The sequence below is a fragment of the Moschus berezovskii genome, chromosome 1, assembly GCF_049115385.1.
Source record: "Moschus berezovskii isolate FMDL1 chromosome 1, NW_MosBer_1.0, whole genome shotgun sequence".
Taxonomy (NCBI): Eukaryota; Metazoa; Chordata; class Mammalia; order Artiodactyla; family Moschidae; genus Moschus; species Moschus berezovskii.
The window spans coordinates 136,478,137-136,500,489 of NC_142460.1; the positions used below are offsets into that span (position 1 = coordinate 136,478,137).

The 22,353-nt window shown below is 37.1% G+C and overlaps 1 protein-coding gene across 1 annotated transcript in view; it reads left to right on the forward strand.

Moving 5' to 3' along the window:
* The window catches only part of DHX36 (DEAH-box helicase 36), a 44,780-nt gene that overhangs the window by 10,554 nt on the left and 11,873 nt on the right, over positions 1 to 22,353 (forward strand). The window contains exons 6-17 of the mRNA XM_055411271.2: positions 1,086 to 1,165; positions 2,216 to 2,290; positions 2,436 to 2,602; positions 4,983 to 5,064; positions 9,011 to 9,151; positions 9,599 to 9,701; positions 10,070 to 10,157; positions 12,772 to 12,827; positions 14,509 to 14,573; positions 15,931 to 16,074; positions 18,455 to 18,572; positions 19,510 to 19,608. Coding sequence (XP_055267246.2) covers positions 1,086 to 1,165; positions 2,216 to 2,290; positions 2,436 to 2,602; positions 4,983 to 5,064; positions 9,011 to 9,151; positions 9,599 to 9,701; positions 10,070 to 10,157; positions 12,772 to 12,827; positions 14,509 to 14,573; positions 15,931 to 16,074; positions 18,455 to 18,572; positions 19,510 to 19,608 — 1,218 coding nt within the window. The remainder of the gene's footprint in view (positions 1 to 1,085; positions 1,166 to 2,215; positions 2,291 to 2,435; positions 2,603 to 4,982; positions 5,065 to 9,010; positions 9,152 to 9,598; positions 9,702 to 10,069; positions 10,158 to 12,771; positions 12,828 to 14,508; positions 14,574 to 15,930; positions 16,075 to 18,454; positions 18,573 to 19,509; positions 19,609 to 22,353) is intronic.

A 22,353-nucleotide genomic window follows, 5' to 3' on the forward strand; every position in this document is an offset into this window, starting at 1 on the left:
TGTAAATTTAAATTATGAAGCTTTCCCGGTTGTATTTGATTTTATGATAGTGTTATTTATTACATCTCTAAGTCATTTTATACAGAATCTGTGGTCAGGAACTGCATTACCAATTACAGCAACATTTTGTAGGAACCACAGTATACGTTTAAGTTATAGTTCCTAAGAGATAACTATTTTAAAAAAGTAAAGCTGCCATGTTTGTGGGAAGATAATATTCTTAGAAATGGCATAAGTTCACAGAATGGTGAAAAATAAGCCTCTTTTGTTATAACACTATTATATAGCTAGACTTTGGTTAAAAATCTAATTTTATCGTTTTCACTAAAATATGACTATAAGTTCAGTTCATTCGCTCACTTGTGTCTGACTCTGTGACCCCATGGGCTGCAGCACGCTACTATAAATTGACAGTAAACAGAAATGTTAATTAGGTTATTTCGTTGCTTTTTTTCCCCCCCAGGATCTGTTGGTATTTAAATGGGCAGTTTAATCAACAGTAAACAGTGAAGTAATGGTCTAAGTTAATGTATCCAGGATATGATGATTGGGAAATTTTACTTCTGAAGTATTTCTTAAAAGTTAATTGTCATTTTCTATTTCTAACCTCATAAATCACTGCTCTGTCACTAAATGACTGTTGGTTACTTTCAGTTGCACAAATCAGTATTGGTTTATAAGATTTCATCTGTCTAGAGCTTATCTTTAGCAGCCATAACTCTAAGAACTTAACCAAGAGTTAAGAACTAAACCTGCCAATCTACAAAAAATAATCATCAGAAAAAATATCAAGTATATAGTTACTCTCAAATTATATTCAACCTTTACGAGTTTAGATTAAAATATCCAACTGTTTTTAAGACAGAGAGGACTTATAGAAAGTTGCTTTGGAAATAGTTAGGAGGGAGAATTTCAGAGCAGGTAGTCTTCAGCTCTTAAAGGGAACAATTTTAGATACCTCAGATTTTAATGTTTCTCGTTATCTAATGAGTAGTGTTTCAACAACTCCAGATTTTCACAGACATTTAGGATATTTACCCTAAAGGAAATGTTTTCTTTGTAACTTTATTTTATCTTAATTAAAGGTTGCAGAGAGAGTGGCTGCAGAAAGAGCGGAATCTTGTGGCGGTGGTAATAGTACTGGATACCAAATTCGGCTCCAGAGGTAAAGAGTGTTCACTTGTTTTGGTTTTGGCCATGCCAGGCAGCTTGTGAGATCTTAGTTCACTGACCAGGGATTGAACCCAGGCCCTCAGCAGTGAAAGGGCTGAGTCCTAATCAGTGGATCACCAGAGAATTCCAAGAATGTTCACTTCTTGTTTATAGGTAGAGTTTAGTGAAACTTTGAAGTTATCAGAGATTTAAAAAAAAAAAAAAAGATTTTCCCCCAAATTTTTATGCTGGTTATTGTCTTTAGAATTAACATTTGCAGTAACTGCAACATAGGCTTGCAACCCACAAAATCAGTTTTTTTTTTTTTGGATCCAAATTCAGATTTGAATTGCCATTTTAATATGTCTTTCGATCCCTGGGTTGGGAAGATCTCCTGGAAAAGGGAATGGCTACCCACTCCAGTGTTCTTGCCTGGAAAATTCCATGGACAGAGGAGCCTGGCAGGCTACAGTCCATGGGGATCTCAAAGAGTCGGACACGATTGAGGAACCAGCACTGTCACTTCACTTTTTTTCACTTTAAGATGTCTTTTACACTCGGAAATGTTCAGAATGAGGACATTTTTCCTGGATATGTTGGTAGACCGTCATTCTCCTAAAGGAGTGGCCTCCTATACGTTTTGGTACTGCCATGGAGCCTCTGACCTACCTTAATTTACTTTGTATCTTAACTCCCACCCCCCTCCACTGTATTTTTGTAGTCCTCTGCAGCTCAAAATTCTGTTTATCTTTTTAAATGAACTGATTTTCCAGTCACTAAACAAGTTGAGTTTCCTAAATATTTGGTCTTTTTCTGAATGGTAGGTCTTGTAAAGAAATCATTAACGTTGTATTTATAACAAAAATAATGTATAATGAACTTGAAGCTAGTATTTCTCATTACTGTGCTCTAGGAGTTCTGGTAACTAAAAAAATTAAGGATGAAGTTTTTCATTAAAACCGAAAACATTTTTTAAATTGAAGATTTTCTCTTAAACGTTTGTGGTATTTAATAGTTCATTAGTAAAGAAAACCAAGAATTAATTCATGTCTTTTATTCACAGTCGGTTGCCAAGGAAACAAGGTTCTATCTTATATTGTACAACAGGAATCATCCTTCAGTGGCTTCAGTCAGACCCGTGAGTATGTTTCAGCATCTCAGGACATCTAGTTAAACATCATCAAAAGATGTTTTTATTACATAGGGTTTTATTATTATGTAAAAGTAAAATGGTTCTGTTTTTGATTTTGTGCCAAGTAGCAAACTTCATGCTTCTGTTGTAGCCATCTGTCCAGTGTTAGTCATATCGTGCTTGATGAAATCCATGAGAGAAATCTACAGTCAGATGTTTTAATGACTGTTGTTAAAGATCTTCTCAGTTATCGACCTGACCTGAAAGTAGTATTGATGAGTGCGACATTGAATGCTGAGAAATTTTCCGAATATTTTGGTGAGTAAAATTTATGATTGTTACTTTACAGAGTTATCACAAAACCACTGAATTTAGAAGCAGGTTTTTAAAAAATGTTTTCAGATGTTTAGTGATGCAAGTAGTCAATGTTTAGCGATGAATTATATTTGAATATTTACCTACCCTCTGCTGCTGCTGCTAAGTCATTTCAGTCGTGTCTGACTCTGTGCGACCACATAGACGGCAGCCCACCAGACTCCTCTGTCGCCAGGATTCTCCAGGCAAGAGTACTAGAGTGGGTTGCCATACCCTTCTCCAATCTACCCTCTGCTGCTGCTGCTAGGTCACGTCAGTCGTGTCCGACTCTGTGTGACCCCGATAGATGGCAGCCCACCAGGTTCCACCGTCCCTGGGATTCTCCAGGCAAGAACACTGGAGTGGGTTGACATTTCCTTCTCCAATGCATGAAAGTGAAAAGTCAAAGTGAAGTCGCTCAGTCGTGTCCGACTCTTAGCGACCCCATGGACTGCAGCCTACCAGGCTCCTCTATCCATGGGGTTTTACAGGCAAGAGTACTGGAGTGGGTCGCCAGTGCCTTCTCCCTGTAGTAGTTTTTAAAATACTTTTTTATTTTTGACTGTGTTGTGTCTGTTGCTGCTTGGGCTTTTCTCTAGTTGTGGGGAGCAGGGGCTACTCTCCAGTTGTGGTGCACGGGCTTCTCATTGCAGTGGCTTCACGTTACAGAGCACAGGCTCTAGGTCCTCAGGCTTAGTTACAGTATATGAGCTCAGTAGTTGTGGCACATGAACTGCTCCAGAAGCATGTGCTGCTGCTGCTGCTAAGTTGCTCAGTTGTGTCCGACTCTGTGAAACCCCATAAATGGCAGCCCACCAGGCTCCTCCGTCCCTGGGATTTTCCAGGCAAGAGTAGTGGAGTGGGTTGCCATTGCCTTCTCCACCAGAAGCATGTGGGATCCTCCCATACCAGGATTGAACCCATGTCTTCTGCATTGGCAGGTAGATTGTTTACCGCTGAGCTACCAGGGAAGCCCTCTTTAGTAGTTTTTTAAAATGGTGGCATCATCTCTGGTCTTGTAGTGAAGAGATGTAGCCTTTTGGTGCTACCACCAGATAATTAAGGTGACATTAATCAAACCACAGATTTGAAAAATTTATTAACTTTTTTTGATAGTCTTCTGTAGCTTTTATGTATCTCAGGCTAAAGTGGCAATTTGTTAATAACAGTGATAACTAGCGGTAACTGTGATATCAGTGATAACCGTGGAATACCTTCAGCTTGCTGGGTAGTGTATTTGGCCTATCTTCATCAATGCTCATTGATACCTTGTGAAGTAGGTGCTATTCTTATTGTTACAGATGGAAAACAACCTCAGAATAGTTAAGTAGCTTACCTTTGCATAATTAACAGAGGGTCAGGATGATTTGAAATTAAATTTGAGGGAATTCCCTGGGAGTCCAGTGGTTAGGACTCAGTGCTTTCACTGCTGGGGCCTGGGTTCGATCTCTGGTCAGGGAACTAAGATCCCACAAGCTGCATGGAGTAGCCAAGAAATAAAAGAGAACCTAAATTTGAGTAGCTGCAGAGTACATTCTTTTAAAATTATGCCTTACTGTCTCTACTGCTTAAATTGTTTGGGGAAGGAGGAGACATGGGAGGACGTTAAAATGGAATAGCACTATATTTAATGTGTTTGTAATCAGCCCAGTTGACCTTCAGAGCGTTACTTTGTTTTTGTCTCTGTCTCAGTCCTTTTGATGAGAAATCCAGAACTAACATTGAGTCAACTTACACAGGTCAGAGGCTAAGTGTACTCAAAGTTGTGGTGCCACTTCAGTTACTTCCATTTGTGCCGTAACTTTGGCGTTTGTTTACAGAGAATATGGTTTATTTTGTTTGATACAGAACCTAAATAACATTTAAGTAACCGTACTGAGAGACTTCTTTTTTAACTAGTGATTCTATAAAATAGTAAACAGTAGTTTAATATTTGGTTAGTTCTTGCTGTAACTACTCCTTTCTTTCCCTAATTCTGGATGCCAGAGAGGTCATGTTCCTTATGTAGATTTCAATAAAACTTAGGTTCTCATGGCACCATCTTGGCTAATGATGAAGAGAAATAGACTTAATAGGTCTTGAATCCAACTTAAAATATGCTATTTTTTGGTATTCTGGGTTACGTTGTAGAACTGTGAGGTGTGTATACAGTTTGGTAACAGTAAATTGCTACTGAATGAAGACTAAATTGCTGTTTTTATTAAATGTGATATGGAAAAATAAGGTATAGCTGTAAGTTTCAGGACCCTTTTCTGAAGTTAAAACTAATGCAGTCATTGTCCTATTTACAGTTGATTTTTTTTTAACATTTGAATACAGATTTATGTTTTATCTACCATAATAGGTAACTGTCCAATGATACATATACCTGGCTTTACTTTTCCGGTTGTGGAGTATCTTTTGGAAGATATAATTGAAAAAATAAGGTAAGTAAATATTAGGAAGTAAAAGATTAAAAGTACTAATATACTTTAGTATATTAGTATCACCATTGTGTCAAACTTTAGTCTAAGAAACTCACCCTTAACTATTTCTTTCTAAAACATTGTTTTTCTTAAATCAGGGATTCCCAAATTTGGTTGCACATTGAAATCACCTGGAGTCTTTGAAAATCCACATTGACGCTCATACCATATTATGTAACAGAGCCTGGGCTGGAGCCACATATCAGTATTGTCTAAAGACTCCTGGGCAGAAAAGTTTGGGAATCTCTGTCTTTAGTATTGAACTTCTGTTCTGATTCTCCTCCCTGGTATTCATTCTCCTTTGCTGGCCTCCATTTCCCACCCTTTAAATATGATATTCCCCTAGAGTTCTCACCTTAGATGTTTCTTAGCCTTTTATGATTTCACTGTGCAATCCTATTTCCATGACCATAGTTCCAAATTTTCAGAACTATTTTCCTATAGCTTTCAGAACGATGGTTTCAAAACTGAATTCTTCCTGAATTGTAAACTTATCTAAATCTGTACTCAGCAGCATTCCAGTATCACAGATTTCTTGAACCTCACATTTTTCAAACAAACACCGTCACTTTATATTTGATTCCCACCGTGCTTCCACCAAAAAAATTAAAATAATCTATATTGCTTCTTACGCTTTATCATGGCTGCTCCTGTTGTCTTTCACCCGGTATTTAAACTCTAAATCAGAGTAGCTGGTGTTTCAAGCGGTTATGTTCCAGGATATGTTAACTGCTTTACTTGCTTAGTAACCAAAGTACTGTAAGTCATTCTGTATCCTGTCCCACTGTCCCCCATGAAAACCCTGAGAGCTTTCTCCTTGAACATACCTTCTTGTTTTTATTTCTTCTACTTAAGGTCCTTTTTATCTTGCCTATGTTACTGTAAGAGTTTCTCTGTGGGCACTGTGGTCTTCACTCTCACAGGTGCTGCCATCTGTTTTCCCCAAAACTGGTCATGTGAGCTTTCTTCCCTAGGGTATGCCCCTTGAGATTCTTTTTGAAAACTAGTTGAAGAACCTTTGTTGGTTTGTCATGGCCTAGAGCGGAGCACCTCAGCTGGTATGCTGAAGTTATGATCCCATTCACGCTGGCCTTCAGCTGCTAGCAGGATTCTTGAGGAGCCATCAAAATTACCTTAGTATCACTTGATGAGAGAGGGCTGAAGGCACAGACCCATAGGATCGGGTTCCAGCTTCTTAGCCTGTCACCTCAAGGCTCTTTAGAGTCTGGCCCTGTCTGTCTAGTGTCATGCATTCTTTATGCTGCTTCTCTTATGCACTGTCTCTTCTATGCCAGTGTGTGCCCTTTCTTTCATGACTTTATGCTTTGTTACATGCCGTTTCCTCCTTTTAGAGTTACATTTGCCACCTTCTCCACTTTTCATCTGTAAACTATTATGTAAGAACAAATCCCTGCCCATTCAGCCTTCTCTGATACCCTCACAGTGAGTTACCTTCTCAGCAAGACTGCCAGAGCACTTCTATCATATCTCTTGTACCACTTACCTTATTGCCATGTGATGTATCTTTTTATATATGTTTCTTGCACTACATTTTAAATTTTCAAAGTGGAAGATTTTGTCCTATGCATCTTTGTAACTAGTACATAGCACAGTGCCTGGCCTATAGTAAACATCTGAAAACTAAATGGACAGATGTAGAAACATTTGGGCTGAGATTTTTCAGGACTCCACAGCTTACTTATTAAAGGAGAAAACTAGAAAGTGATGGTGGGAAGGTGAGAGCAAAGATCCTACTGCATATTTTACATGGAGAAAAGTCAGCTGAATTTTGAATGGACATTTATATAACATATTTTTGAAACTTTATGGCTTTCACTGTGCACTAAGATCTGAGAGAAAACAAGGGAACGACTCATTACACAGCTTTGGAGCTTGTATCTAGATAGGGACACATACAGGCTATTACTGTTAAGGAGTATACTCTGGTCATGCTCACATGACCAGAGTTTTGGGGGAATAGATGGCAGCATTTGTGAGAGTGAAGACCACAGTGCCCACAGAAAAACTCTTATACTAACATAGGCGAGATAATAAGGACCTTAAGTAGAAGAAATAAAAATGAGAAGGTATGTTCAAGGAGAAAGCTCTCAGGATTTTCATGGGGGAAAGTGGGATGGGATACAGATTGACTTACAGTACTTTGGTTACTGTTCTTGGTAAGTGAAGAGTGTGTAAGGCAGGGATAGCTTGGACAACTCAGGAAAGCAGTGAGGTTGGCAGGGCAAGGAGGGAAGTGTGTGTGAGGGAGGAATGTGTTAAAGTGAAAGAGTGTATGTTGGTCTTCCATGTTCTGGTTATATCATCAGTGCTTATAAATTTTTATGCTCTCCCTCCTCAGTTCCACTTTCAACCATGTGGCCCCGTTTCTTACCATAGCACATTTACCAGTTGTTTTCTGAGGTAATAACAGGCAGCAACCTGACAGTAGAAACAAAGATTCAGGGATCAGTAATCTAACATTACATAAAGATGAATTGCTTTCTTAAGGTCTCCAGAAGGCAGTGAATGTACATGGAATTGTAGTTAAGGGGAGTCTCTTGAAGCAACAGATAGTATCTGTGCACTTGTTCTGTAACCAGCACAAGGAGGGAGGTGAAGTAGGGTGGTCATTAGATAGAAGTTTTCAGCAGAGGCCCCAGCTATTCCTTTTCCAGAGGAAGAGCTGTTCTGCAGGGAAGTAGGAAAGAAAATACGTGAGATATTATGGAGGGTTGTGATTGGGTACTTGGGGAGGGGGGCTGAAGGTTACCTCTGATCCTGTAATTGCTGGGAAGGGAGCCAGCTGTGGGTCCATCCTGCTGACTAGATTAATTTCTGTCTCAGGTTGCCCTACCTCACGGTGGTGCCTCTATATGTATCGAAGACTTAGGGGAGTCCTGGGTCACAGGTACTGAATAGGGAAGGGGATTGATGAACTCTTTGGGGTGTCTGCTATGTGTCAGGCACTGTGCTTTATCACTTCTTTTTCATTCTCATGTCAGTGCTGTTAAAGTATTAATCTCGCAAATAAGAAAACTGAAAGCCAGAAGCTTGTATCTTGTCCAAGGTTCGTAGCTAGTCAATGGCAGAGCACAGACATCAGCCCATTCTGCCTGACTCACAAAGCCCATGTTTCACACCCCCCATTCTGTTTAGATGCTCTCATCTAGGTGAACTCCGAGAGGCTTTGGGGTTAAAGTGTAGGTTTATTTTTCTTTGTCTCTCTACTTCCATGCCTCTCACAACTCACTTATGGTACGTGACGTGCACTGCAGCATGGTGAAGTCAAAGCATAGCACTGGACTGACTTGTAAGACATCTGAATGCTAATTCTGGCTCTGCCATCGTCTGTGTCTATAAGACCAAGCAGAACTAAGTCGTTCTCAAGCATGAGTCTGTGGATCTACAGACCATGTTATAACTACACTGTCTGAATCTCCTGGGGCACTAGACAAAATTTCTGGATGAGCAGACCCCAACCAGACCTACTGTATTCAAATCACAAGGTATAGGATTGAGGAATCTGTTTTACAAACTACCCCAGGGAATTATTTGTGCTCACATTTAGGAACCTCCTATATTCAAAATCTGAGTCTTCTAGGCAATTAACTATTATTTTGAACCTATATTAATGTTAACTTTTGATATAAAAGTAAATGCAAACTTAGATGATACTCTACCATTTAAATTTTTATTGCTAAAGATTATCTAGAGCTTTTACATACTTTGATAAAGAATGATTTTAATCTAAAATGTTTTATGTTCATATTTGTAAATAAATTTAAGTAACATTTACTAGAAAGTATAGTGAAGGTGTTCTTTCCTTTTAAAATCCTAAAATGTCAGAGATATTAGTGAAAACCAATTTTAAATAAAGTGAAGCTATTTAAGAGTATTTTTATTTTAGATATGTTCCAGAACAAAAAGAACACAGATCCCAGTTTAAGAAAGGTTTCATGCAAGGGCATGTGAATAGACAAGAAAAAGAAGAAAAAGAAGCTATCTATAAAGAACGCTGGCCAGGTTATCTAAGGGAATTGAGCCAAAGGTAAGTCTGTTTTTGTTAGAAAGTGAGAACATAGTAGCTGAATGACTAAAACAAGATGCAGGTTTGTCTTGACTTTGTACGTATTTAAGGGTAGCATTGTTTAGTCACTCAGTGGTGTCCAGCTCTTTTGTTATTTAGTCACTAAATGTAGCCTGCTAGACTCTCTGTCCATGGGGTTTCCCAGGCAAGAATACTGGATGTCATCTACATTGGCAGGGGGATTCTTTACTGCTGAGCCACCAGAGAAGCCCTGAGGATAACATTTCGAGTCTCATATTCTAGCTGGATACTCTACTGATTTGACTTGTAAACACTATCATAATCCCAGTATTTCTTTTTATTTATTATGTTTTCCCATTTGCAGATTGAGTTAATTTTAAAGTTTTATGATAAATTAAACTTCAGGAAAGTGTCAAGTATTTCATGACTTTATATTTGACTTGATAGGTATTCTGCAAGCACTGTAGATGTTGTAGAAATGATGGATGATGAAAAAGTTGATCTGAATTTGATTGCTGCCCTTATTCGATATATTGTTTTGGAAGAAGAGGTTAGTTTTGTTTTTCTTTAATTTTCAAAAGTGATACATTTTAATTTCATATCAAGGACTTGAAAAAAATTCTTTTCTTAAATGCTTTTTAAAAAATAATCTTTGGAAGAAACAGCTTTTGATACCAGGAGCAAGAATTTGAAAATAGCAAATGATTTAGCAGTTTGGCCTGTTTGAATAAAATACTCAACAAACGAAATGTCTGGATTATAAATCCTATTTTTAAAAAGCGAACTCTTTCTTTAGTTATAGTTAAAAGTTATTGTGAGCTAATATCATTTTAATGAAGACTTGATTGTGCACAGAATTATACTCTTACTGTATTTTGTTATGTAATCCTTTATAACAGTTATTTCCCCTCTGCATAGGATGGTGCAATATTGGTCTTTCTACCAGGCTGGGACAACATCAGCACTTTACACGATCTCTTGATGTCACAAGTGATGTTTAAATCAGGTATTTTAGAAATGTATTTTATTGCCATTCTAAGAATGGTACTTGAGTTATATGTAGCCTGGTTATTTTCTTTCATTTGAACTTATTAGTCCAAGTTGAGTTTTTTCAAAAGTTAGATTTTTTTTTCCCCCCTAAAGTTCTGGGTCAGAGATGAAGATGGTAGATACATAGTGAAGTTCCTTATTTAGTTTTATGGTGAGACTGTTTCCCCTCTGCCTAAATTTGCCCAATAAAATTGAGTCTTTGGCATTTGAAGTTTTTGTTGCTTCACTAACTTCTGCATTTAGTTGGGCAGAAAAGAAGTTTGAATTTATCCTCTAAGGCCAGTATTTCTCAGCTCTAACTGTACAACAGAGTCACTCATGGCACTTCTTTTAAAATGCAGATCCAGATTGCATCCTCATGCCAAATGTTAGAATGTGACCTGCCAAATGTTAGAATGTGACCTGAACATCTGAAGTTTAAAAAAATTCTCAGATGATCTTATTGTTTAATAAGATGTTTTGAAAGATACAGCCTCTTATGTTTTAGAGAAATGCACTGGAACATTTTTCTCCTATGAAATTAAGTTATAGCTTTTTCCGGAGTCACTGTTAACTTTAGTAAAATCAAAGCAAATTCCATTTAGTATTTTAAATAGTTCTGAATATACTTCCTAGCCTTAGTTTCTTGAAGTGCTTTGATGCGTTTTATTTTTTTTTTAAACACTGAAAAATAGTTTGATCTAATTTTATTGGCTAAAATACTTTTTAAACCCCATCGTGGTAATGCTCTCAAATCATTCACTATAATTAAAGTTATTTTCTATTCTTTCACTGCAAAAATATTTTTGTCTGATTACCATGACTTCCCTGTAATTAAATACTACTTTCCGTTTTCCTCATCATTGGTAACTTCTGTATATAAAAAGTATAGGTCATGATTAAACTATACAACCATATATATATTTTTAAAAACAGAAATACTTCTCTGGCTGAACCTTCCAACTTTGGCCTTTCCTTCCCGCATCATAAACTCTATTATATGATCTACTTTTAGTTTTAAAAATGTGAGTGTGTATGTATTTTCCAAGAAAAAATGTGGAGATCATTTTGGAGGAAGTAGGGAAAGGGTGTGATGCTAAAGTTTGTTATAATTGACTTCATTAGCTTTCTGATTTAATTATACTCAGGAATGGAAGTATTCATTTATAGTTCCACCACCAGCTTCAGTTTAGTTCAGTCGCTGAGTCATGTCTGACTCTGTGCAACCCCATGGACTGCAGCATGCCAGGCTTGCCTGTCCAAACACCTGGAGCTTGCTCAAACGCATGTCCATCGAGTAGGTGATGCCATCCAACCATCTCATCCTCTGTCGTCCCCTTCTCCTGCCTTCAATCTTTCCCAGCATCAGTGTCTTTTCCAGTGAGTCAGTTCTTCGCATCAGGTGGCCAAAGTATAACCACCAGCTTAATTTCTTTTAAAGAAAATCTTTCAAAAATTAAACATTCCTAATCTTTATCATCATCTGATAATCCAATCCATAATCAAATTTTACCATTTTTCCCCCAAAGCATGTTTCACAACTAGCTGGCTCAGATTGTAGAAAAAGTCAGACTGATAAATCGTTTAGTTTTAGAATGTCACTCCCATCTTTCCCTTTCTTTCCCCATGGTGGAAAAGACTAGGTTCTACTTTCTGGAGATGTCTAAATCTTTATAGTATCATTTCATTTAATCATTTCTTAATCCTGTTTTCCTGCCAACTGGAAGTTATATCTGAAGGCTTGATTCAATTCGAGTTAACTTAGAGTAGATGTATTTCATACTGTGTCACAGAGATAAGTAATTGAAGGCATTCTTTGTTAAGCACTATTTGACAGCTTTTTACAGTTTAGGAGGGTCATAGAGGCTGTGGGAAGCACAGTGTCTCCTGAATAACAGCAGTTCTCTTTCTTGGAAAATACAGCTAGCTAAGGTCTTCTGGACATTCTTGCTAAAGATTTACGTTAGGTTGCACTTTGGTAGCTATGTCTGGCTGAAATTTACCCTTGCTTCTGTAACACTCTCTCCTCCCCATTACGGTACTACATCAAACTATCTGTTGACTGATAATCATGAATGGGCTTGAACAACTTGATTTTGAAACTTAAAACTTCCTATATTCCTAACAAAATTATTTTTGTTTAATGTGGGCGACTTTTGGAATGTATTACATTTTACCAGTGCTATTTCATTATTTTTAAGTGGACATGGAAATTTAATAAGTAATTTGCTTTAAAATTTAAAATTTTCTTTGATTAAAGTAGGATTACCCAAAGTCAACAAACATATTCACTCATATTAAATAAAATCCTTTGATCTTTAGTTAGTGGTGGGAATGGGGTTAACGTTTTGTTTTGTATTTTTTTAAATATAATTTGAAAAGGTTGCTACCAACTTTTCAGCATTGCGTAAGAATTTAGAATTCGCAGAAAATAATAAGAATATAAAATGTATATACTTGGTCTGATTGTAGATAGGAATATAAATTAAGAATTAATGTGACTTAGCATCTGAACTCATTCTTCCATGTATTTTTTATGGAATTTTCTGCAGCTGTTTATCTTAAAGTTTAATTTTCTTCTTAATTTTCAGACAAATTTATTATTATACCTTTACATTCTCTGATGCCTACAGTTAACCAGACACAGGTATGTTAAATTTATCTTTCAAACTGAGGCAAGCTTTAAGGACTGCTTATTGTATGTTTTGTTTTCTTTTATTTTTGAAGGCACATTTTAAAATAGTAATCCATATAAAAAATACTTCTTTGAGAACCTTTGCAGATGAGTCTTCAGGGAATGACTGCACAAAAATTTGGATAAGAGAGGGTAATCCACGAATCACATTAGTTTCATCAGCATTAGGGAAATATTTAAAGATTGCTTTTATCAATAGCTTATTTGGGTTTCCTGAATAAAATAAAAGATGTGAAAACCAATACAAATAATTCAACCTAGGAATCAATAATCTATGACATACACAGTTTGATACTGAGATTTTGATTTAACAGAATTAGTACATTTGTAGGCATGAGATTTCAGTGATGTATTATTATGGTTTTGGATGTTTTGACTTTGTCAGATTCAGGGATCTCTCTAGTTACAATGAACAGTGCATTCCCAAAGGAAAGGTAATTTTCTACTGTGTTTGCAGGCCCTGGTAGAATGAGATGGATCCATTTTTCCATTCTCTTTGTAAGAAATAATATGGATATTTTTAATTGAGAACTTTTTACTATCTCTGCTGGTATGATAGTTCTGAGTAAGGCTCAACTTGCTGGATTAGGTACAGTGTGCATGTCTGAGGGAAGAGAAGAGGAAAGACAGAGCTCTTGATCCCAAAGGTTGAACAAAAGAGTATCTGGTGTGGAAGTACTTTCATCGCTCATGCCCTAACTGTGAAATATTGATTCCTTTGCTAGAGGATATGTGACTAGACTGGCAAACAACATTTTCTCTTATTACCATTTTTATAAATGAGACGAGTTTATGCTGTATTCTTTTTTGCTTTTCAGCCAAGTGGTATTTACCATCATGACGTAGGATTTATTATGTGATAAGTCCGTTTCAGTCTCAGTAGCTGGTATACAGTGGTACAGCTAGCTGACATTCATTCTGATGATTAGGAATGTGCCTTGTTGGTTGATGTCATCTGTATGTCTGTACATGCTCAGTTAATCAGTTGTGACTGACTCTTTGCAACCCCGTGGACTGTAGTCCGCCAGGTTCCTCTGTCCATGGAATTTTCCAGACAAGAACACTGGAGTGGGTTGTCATTTTCTATTCCAGGGAATCCTCCTGACTCAGGGACCAGACCCTGCATCTCTTGTATATCCCCCTTTGGCAGGTAGATTCTTTACCACTGAGCCACCTGGGAAGCCCTGCTTTTATCTGTATAGTTTTTAAGTAATTCATAATTCTTTATACTTCTGTCCCTCTCACTTAAAAAGTTTGACAGCACAGTAAAACATTGCATTCTGCAGCATTTGTTAAAAATTTTTTTAAAGTTACCATATTTAAATATCATATTATTAATTTTGTATACCACTTAAATATCTATAAATTAAAATAATCTTTAAATTATAACCTTTCACTTGAAATCTTGTTTGTGACAGGGTTTTGATATCTATGGGAGATTTGGTTTACCAAAAGGGAATTTTGTGATATTGAAGATGATGTATAAGATATAAATAAAGCTGTAAATATTAGATGCGTCTGTCAGTGAATGAACACAAAATTGCTAAAAGTGAACAGTACTAGAAGTAATTAATTGCAGGAATGAATGTATTAGAAATTCACTCTTGGGATTTTGATGTATGTACTCTTGCAGGTGTTTAAAAGAACTCCTCCTGGTGTTCGGAAAATAGTTATTGCTACCAACATTGCAGAGACTAGGTAAAAATTGTTTTTTAATTACCAACTACTAATGATTACATAGTGATCCACACTTTATTTTTTTGGGCTCCAAAATCACTGAGGATGCTGATTGCAGCCATGAAATTAAAAGACGCTTTACTCCTTGGAAGGAAAGTTATGACCAACCTAGATAGTATATTAAAAAGCGGAGACATTACTTTGCCAACCAAGGTCCCTCTAGTCAAGGCTATGGTTTTTCCCGTGGTCATGTATGGATGTGAGAGTTGGACTGTGAAGAAAGCTGATCGCTGAAGAATTGATGCTTTTGAACTGTGGTGCTGGAGAAGACTCTTGAGAGTCCCTTGGACTGCAAGGAGATCCAACCAGTCTATTCTAGAGGAGATCAATCCTGGGTGTTTATTGGAAGGACTGATGCTAAAGCTGAAACTGTAATACTTTGGCACCTCATGTGACGAGTTGACTCACTGGAACAGACTCTGATGCTGGGAGCAATTGGGGGTGGGAGGAAAAGGGGACGACAGAGAATGAGATGGCTGGATGGCATCACCGACTCGATGGACATGAGTTTGAGTGAACTCCGGGAGTTGGTGATGGACAGGGAGGCCTGGCGTGCTGTGATTCATGGGGTCGCTAAGAGTCGGACACGACTGAGCGACTGAACTGAACTGAATGATTACATTTGTTTTGAGCACCATAACAGTTAACATACCTTAATCTTTTTTTCTACAAAATACTTTGTAATTTCTTTAAACCTATTTTAATTTAGTTGCAGTGAACATGGTTTTTTTTTCTTTTTCAACCTGTACTAATTAGAACATTAGAAATAGGCTTCTAATGTTTTCTAAAGAAATAGCCTCTTCAGAAATAGGCTTTTAAGTGATTGTTTTAAAACTTCCCTAAAGAAGCATGGGGACTGAGGTCAGTACTTCTGGTTGGGAGTAGAATTGATAGATTGTTTGGTAATCACTTATATATACTCTTTAAGATTATTCCATTGGAGGTACTAATATACCAGTACAGTCATTGCAACAGATTGTTCTGCAGAAGCTGGTGTTAAATCATGGCACTGGAGGGCTCACAGAGCTAGTTACAGAAGTCCTCAGGCAAGTTGTGATGGTTGACTGAGGGCAGATAAGAATTGTGCACATGGTCTGTAAACAGGGCTCTGCGTGCTGCCACTGAAGCTGCTGGTACTGCCTGTGATGCGGTGTCTGATCCCCATTTGTAAATATGGAAGAGTGGTGAAAATCCTAAACTACTGAAATCAAGTTGATTCAATAAAAAGTGTCTTAAGATCCCTATCTGTAGATCTGGTATAGGCTAATATGCTTTAGATGTGTTTTTAACAATTTTTATGTATTTATTTTCCAAACAGCATCACCATTGATGATGTAGTTTATGTAATAGATGGAGGAAAAATAAAGGAGACACACTTTGACACACAGAACAACATCAGTACAATGTCTGCTGAGTGGGTTAGTAAAGCTAATGCTAAACAAAGGAAAGGTCGAGCTGGAAGGTAAGATCATACCTTTGAAGTCTTTACAAAAACACCAAAAATTTTGTGTACCAAATTTATTTAAGGTAGTTCCCGTTCATCTTTTTAAAAACTTACTGCAGCATGTTTTTAGATGGGGGCGTCATTTTAATCATAGTTGTTTTGGGAAAAGTATCTGTCAAGTTTTTTATTTTATGATTTTTCTACTTCTCATTCCTCAGTCTGGTTAATTAAAGTTAATATTCTTTATTTTATTAGCTATATTATCTGTGATTGTGTTTCTTTTTTAAAAACCATATTACTAATAATGTTTGCTATTAATAATACTTGAATGTCAGATCATCCTCTAGATACTTTATACATATTAACTTGCTTAATCCTCCCCACAGTGCTATGAAATAGGTTATTATCTCTATTTTGACGGTAAAGAAACTAAGGTATAGAGAAATAAAGTCATCTAAAGTAATCTCTCTAAAGTCACACAGCGTTAAAAGTAGCAGAGCCAGGAATTTGAATTCAGGTGATTTGGTTCCACAGCCTGGGCTCCTAATCACTATACTTTTTCCCACTTATGTGAAAGTGTAAGAAATAAAGATACCTTTGTGTTTTTTTTTTTTGGTTGCCCGTGGTCTTTTTCGTGGTGAGCAAGAGCTACTCTTGGCTGAAGTGCATGTGCCTCTCATTGTGGTTTCTCTCGTTGGGGAGCACAGCTCTCGGCCCTCGGGATTCAGGAATTGTGGCTTGTGGGCTCTAGAGTGCAATCTCAGTAGTTGTGGCGCACGGATTTAGTTGTTCTGCAGCATGTGGAATCTTCTTCGACCCAGGGATCGAACCTCTATCCTCTGCATTGGTAGGCAGATTCTTATTCACTGTACCACCAGGGAAGTCCAATACTTCTGTTTTAATGATCAGAGAAAAGATTTGCCTGTAACACAAATAATTGCACTTACTACTTGTTTTAACGCATACTTCAGAGTATTTTACACCCTAACTCATACGAGTGATAGAATCATGTCTGGAGTTTGAAGAGTTTTTAGCTTACGTCTTTGTAGAATAAAAAGATTTCCCTGAATTTTCAGATACTGGCTTAAGTAAGGAAAGAAGAGTTGAAAAAGAATTTGACAGACCATTTATCAGCCTTTTAATAAGTTTATACTATATATTTAAAGCTGTGACTCACTTGTTATAATGTTTGCAGATTATTCCAGTATAATGTGACTTCAGGTAGTTTATTGGATTATGCAGTTGGTGCTCTTGAGTCATAGTCCTGGTTTAGTCCAAGAAGTGTACCTTCTACTCTATTAAGAGGGAATAATTTGACTGGGAGCCTAGCAAGATTGGGGTTTCCCCATGCAGACCAGTCACCAAACTTTACAGTGTTGCATTTTATAGAATTCTTCATCCCCACTAACCTGGTGAAAGTTAATTGTGGAATTGCAGTGTTTTTGTTGATGTTTTGTTTTTAACTGAAGTATAGTTGGTTTACAATGTTGTTTTAGTTTCTGGTGTACTGCACAGTGATTCAGCTTTTATATATATATATAGTATTGTATTTCAAATGGAAAATAGTCCCTTGTGGGCTCTGTGATACAAATTTCCTTTAGCAAAGCTAATTAAGGTTGGGCTTCCCTGGTGGCTCAGAGGTTAAAGTGTCTGCCTCCAATGCGGGAGACCCGGGTTCGATCCCTGGGTCGGGAAGATCCCCTGGAGAAGGAAATGGTAACCCACTCCAGTATTCTTGCCTGGAGAATCCCATGGACGGAGAAGCCTGGTAGGCTACAGTCCACGGGGTCGCATAGAGTCGGACACGACTGAGCGACGGAACGGAACGGAATTATTTTGAAGGCCAGTGCAAACTGTATTTATTATGTGGTCCTTGGTGGAGATCCTATAGATAATGGGTCCTCTGAGCCACCAGATAAGCCCATCATTCAGATCAGTAGATGTAAATAAGGGAAAAAATTGTTTCCAACATCTCTCTGAGAGCTCACTAGATAGCATATACCTAAGAGCTTTTAAAATAATATAGACGGGTTACCATAATACCAGGATTTGTTACATAAAATGCTCACAAGGCCCAAGAGATTAACCTATGTATACTGCTGATTTTGTGTCTACCAGTCTGGAATCTGTAAGAAATAGGTAACCAAATTATTAGTAGGAGGAGGGAACCTTGTCTTTTTTAGAACTAGGATTTAGGTTTAGTGGATTTAAGTTTATTCAAAACAGATTAGGAAAAGGAATATATGAATAACAATGAAGTAACAAGTAAATTAGTTATGATGTGACTTGTAAGAAATAGCTATTGACTGCTTTCCCTGCCTTTTCTTTTTTCTGGAATTCTAAAAAGTCACTGATAATACTTAACCTCCCTCCCTTGTTGGTTTTTTTTCTTTTTAAGAGTTCAACCTGGTCATTGCTATCATCTATATAATGGTCTTAGAGCAAGCCTTCTAGATGACTATCAACTGCCAGAAATTTTAAGAACGCCTTTGGAAGAACTTTGTTTACAGATAAAGGTAAATTAAGTGGGAGAATTAAAGTAAATAAGGTTCTAGTTTTCAGCATGTTTTATAGAGGAAAGTAATATATTAATCTGTCAGAAAGAATTTAGACCACCATTTGTTTTTGTGTTAGTACAGTTTGACCCCTGAGCAGCCTGAGGGTTAGACTTGCCAGTTATCCCTTCTCTGCCTCAGAAAATGACTCACCCAAGGGTGGGTCATTGAAACAGCTTAGTTAGAATCAGGACTCAAACCTGTTGATTCTACTTGTTGTGCCTGCTGATTGAACACAAACTTTCCCCTGCACTTAGTTAATTTAAAGGTCTGTAAAATGAAAATGAGAGTACTGTATTTATTGAAAAAAAAATTTGCATAGACATGAACCCATGCAATTAAAAATCGATAAACTGTAAACTGTTTTTAAGCTTCTGTCACGTGTATATTAAACAGTTTTTAATTACATACTGCTCTAGAGCCAGACTACTTGGGATTGAATCCCAAGTCCTGTGGCAAGCTAGTTCTTTTATATTGGGCAAGTTATTTTAAATTAACTTTGTAAAATTCTTAGAACAGTGCGTGGCACATGGGAAATGTTCAGTAAATCTTAGCTACTGTCACTACATCTTAAGATTCTCTCATTATAAACTACTTACCCTTTTTTTTAGCATCATATATTTGATAAAATTAGCCACCTTATTTTGAAGATAATTGGTAATCAACTTGTTAAGATTTTAACCAGCTACTTTTCTCATTAATAGAGTTAGTGGGTGTTGAAAGTAGTATGTTGGCCTTTAAACATTTAGAATCACAAACATAATTTTAACTTATTCTGGTAAAATAAGTAACTGGATAATCATGTATAGGTTTGATGCTTTATTTGAGTGAGTGACACAGGGAAGACTAAACTCTGTGTCCATATATGACATGTTTAATTATGTTTGTCTCCCCCCAGATTTTAAGACTAGGTGGAATTGCTTACTTTCTTAGTAGGCTAATGGATCCACCATCAAATGAAGCAGTGTTACTCTCCATAAAACACCTGATGGAACTGGTAATTTTTCTTAATAAAACTCTAACCTAGATGTAGAGTGTTTAAAGCGAGCTAATTATAAAATTTTACTCTTAATTATTGCAAAGTAGACCAATGAGTGTGCAGGACAAAATTGATTCACTATTTGGCTGTTCAGCTTTAAGTATGAAATAAGTTATAAAATGATACTGTTGTGATTTTCTTATCATACTGGGCTCTTTCCACACAAGTTTTTTCATTGTAGGCATGACCTAAAATTACATAAAATTTTGAAATCTTTCCATTTCAGTCTTTTAAACTTTCGAATCTTTCAGTTTCCTGTTTTGATCCTCTTCACTTGTCTTCTTGAAAGGAATTTGGTTGCTGTATTCTATTCTTTCTGATTTTCATAGTGGTTTTATAGCTTTGTCAAATCTAAGCAACTTAATGACAGTATGGACATCTTATAAAGGCAGCTTTTCTATATTTGAAGGAATACTAGCAGGTGACTTTTTCCCAGACTATATCCCGCTACCTATCATTGTTTTTCTTAACAGCTTTTTCCCTTAGTTTATTTTATGAAGTCAGTGTTTTGAGGAACAGGTTTCATGGTCTTAGGTGCCCACTTAGTTGGTAGCCATCCCTACACAAGACCATGTTGAGAAGCCGCACATGACTGGCTGTAAGTTAGTGCCCAAAGTATAGAGAAAGAACAGAACTGTGCTGTCCAACTCAGTATCCACTAGCCACAGGTGACTAAGTTTTGAATTAAATTACAAAGTCAGTATCTTGGTCATATTCACACATTTTAGAAGTTGAATAGACACATGTGGCTAGTGGTTACCGCATGAACAGTGCAGAAATGACATTCCATCAGTGCTGCAAGTTGAGTTGATTAGTGGTGGATTAGAGGATGCTGATGGGTGTATTTTACATATTTAAAAAAATTTTTTTGAGCCATCTCTGTAGATAGTTTTGAAAATTTGGTCCATATGAAAACATTGAAATAAGCTTGTAGTATGAGTAATAAGTTGTTTAAATGAAAAGTATTGTATAAGCTTGTAGTATGAGTAATAAGTTGTTTAAATGAAAAGTATTGTAACTGATCTGACCGTTTTTTGTTTTTTTTTTTGCATTTGGATTAGATTTAGTGAAGTTGCTGATATTTTATGGAACAGTGTGGTTTTACTGACTTTAAAATTAAAGTCTTCCCCTCCAGATTTTTCTGTAATGGAACATAGCAATAGAGAGCTAGGTGGTGATCAGAGAATCAACTTACTTGTGGTAGAGATAGATGACCAGAGGACAGCTGGAGTCTGAAGCCAGAGTGGGGTGACTTCCTTTCTCCTGACTGAATTTAAAAACCAGTTGTTTGCAAGCAACAAAATTGTGAAAAGGCCTGGGACGTCCTTGCCAACAGTAGGGTCTGAAGCCTGCATTTTGAAAAAACTTTTTTATTGTGCAATGCAGAATGCCCATCCAGGATAAAAGAGCAAAACAAAACCAGCCAGCTTAATGATTTATTATAAAGTGGGCACTGTTATTTTTATTCATGTCAAGAAGTTAAGATACTAAAAGGGATACTAAAAGGCCACTGCCTACCCTCTCCCATCACTCCCTGAATCTCAGAAATAACATCTATCATGACTCTTTAATGGTAGTCTCTTGCTTTTCTTGATGATTTTACCAACCAGAATACATCTCTATAAAGAGCTCAATTTAATTTGACCCTTTATAAACTTTACAGAGATCCACATAAGATGTTGGGACTTTTGGAAGAATGGGGTTCTGGATTCTTTCAGTGAACATTGTGAAATTCGTGTGCATTACTGCTTTTAGCTGTATATAGTTCATTCATTTTCATTTCTTTATATGGCTACTGTAAGGTATTTTTGGTTGTTGTTTAATCGATAAGTTGTGTCTGCCACTTTTGTGACCCCATGGACTGTAGCCCACCAGGCTCCTCTGTCCCTGGGTTTTCCCAGGAAGGAATACTGGAGTGGCTTGCCATTTCCCTTCTCCAGGGGACTGAACCTGCATCTCCTGCATTGGCAGGTGGATTCTTTACCACTTAGCCACCTGGGGTTTCTGGTGGCTCAGATGGTAAAGAATCTGCCTTCAATGCAGGAGACCCAGTTCTGATCCCTGGGTCGGGAAGATCTCTTGGAGAAGGGAATGGCTACCCACTCCAGTATTCTTTATTGGAGAATTCCATAGAGGAGCCTGACAGAGCCCATGGGGTTGCAAAAGAGTCCGACACAACTGAGTGACTTACACTCACACTTTAACCTGGGAAGCCCAAAAGGCATTTTGCTTATTTCCAATCTGAAGCAATTACATACGCTGGTATGAATATTCTTTAGTATTCATTGTTTCTTAGTGTACATGTTTAAGTATTTCTCATAGGTATACATGTAGGTGTGAATTCAATAGGTAATGCCCAACCATTTTCCAAAGTTGTCAAACTACTTAAACTCCTACCAGGGCCAGTGGTAGGTGAGCATTCTCATTGCTTTCATCACCAACCTATAGTCTTTTATTCTAAGCATGTTGATAGGTATATTGTAGTTTAATAGTTTTAATTTGCATTACAGTGAGTACTATTGAATTCGTATGCAGCTTTTCATGCTTCCAGCCCATTTGGATAGTTTCATTTGTAAATTTCTGGTGCCAGTTTTTCTGTTATGTCATAGGATGTTATTATATATACTTTTTGTGTACTATTGATCTGAGCCTTTTGTCAATCGTGTACTGCATATGTCTGTATTGTTACTTTATCACTTTTTA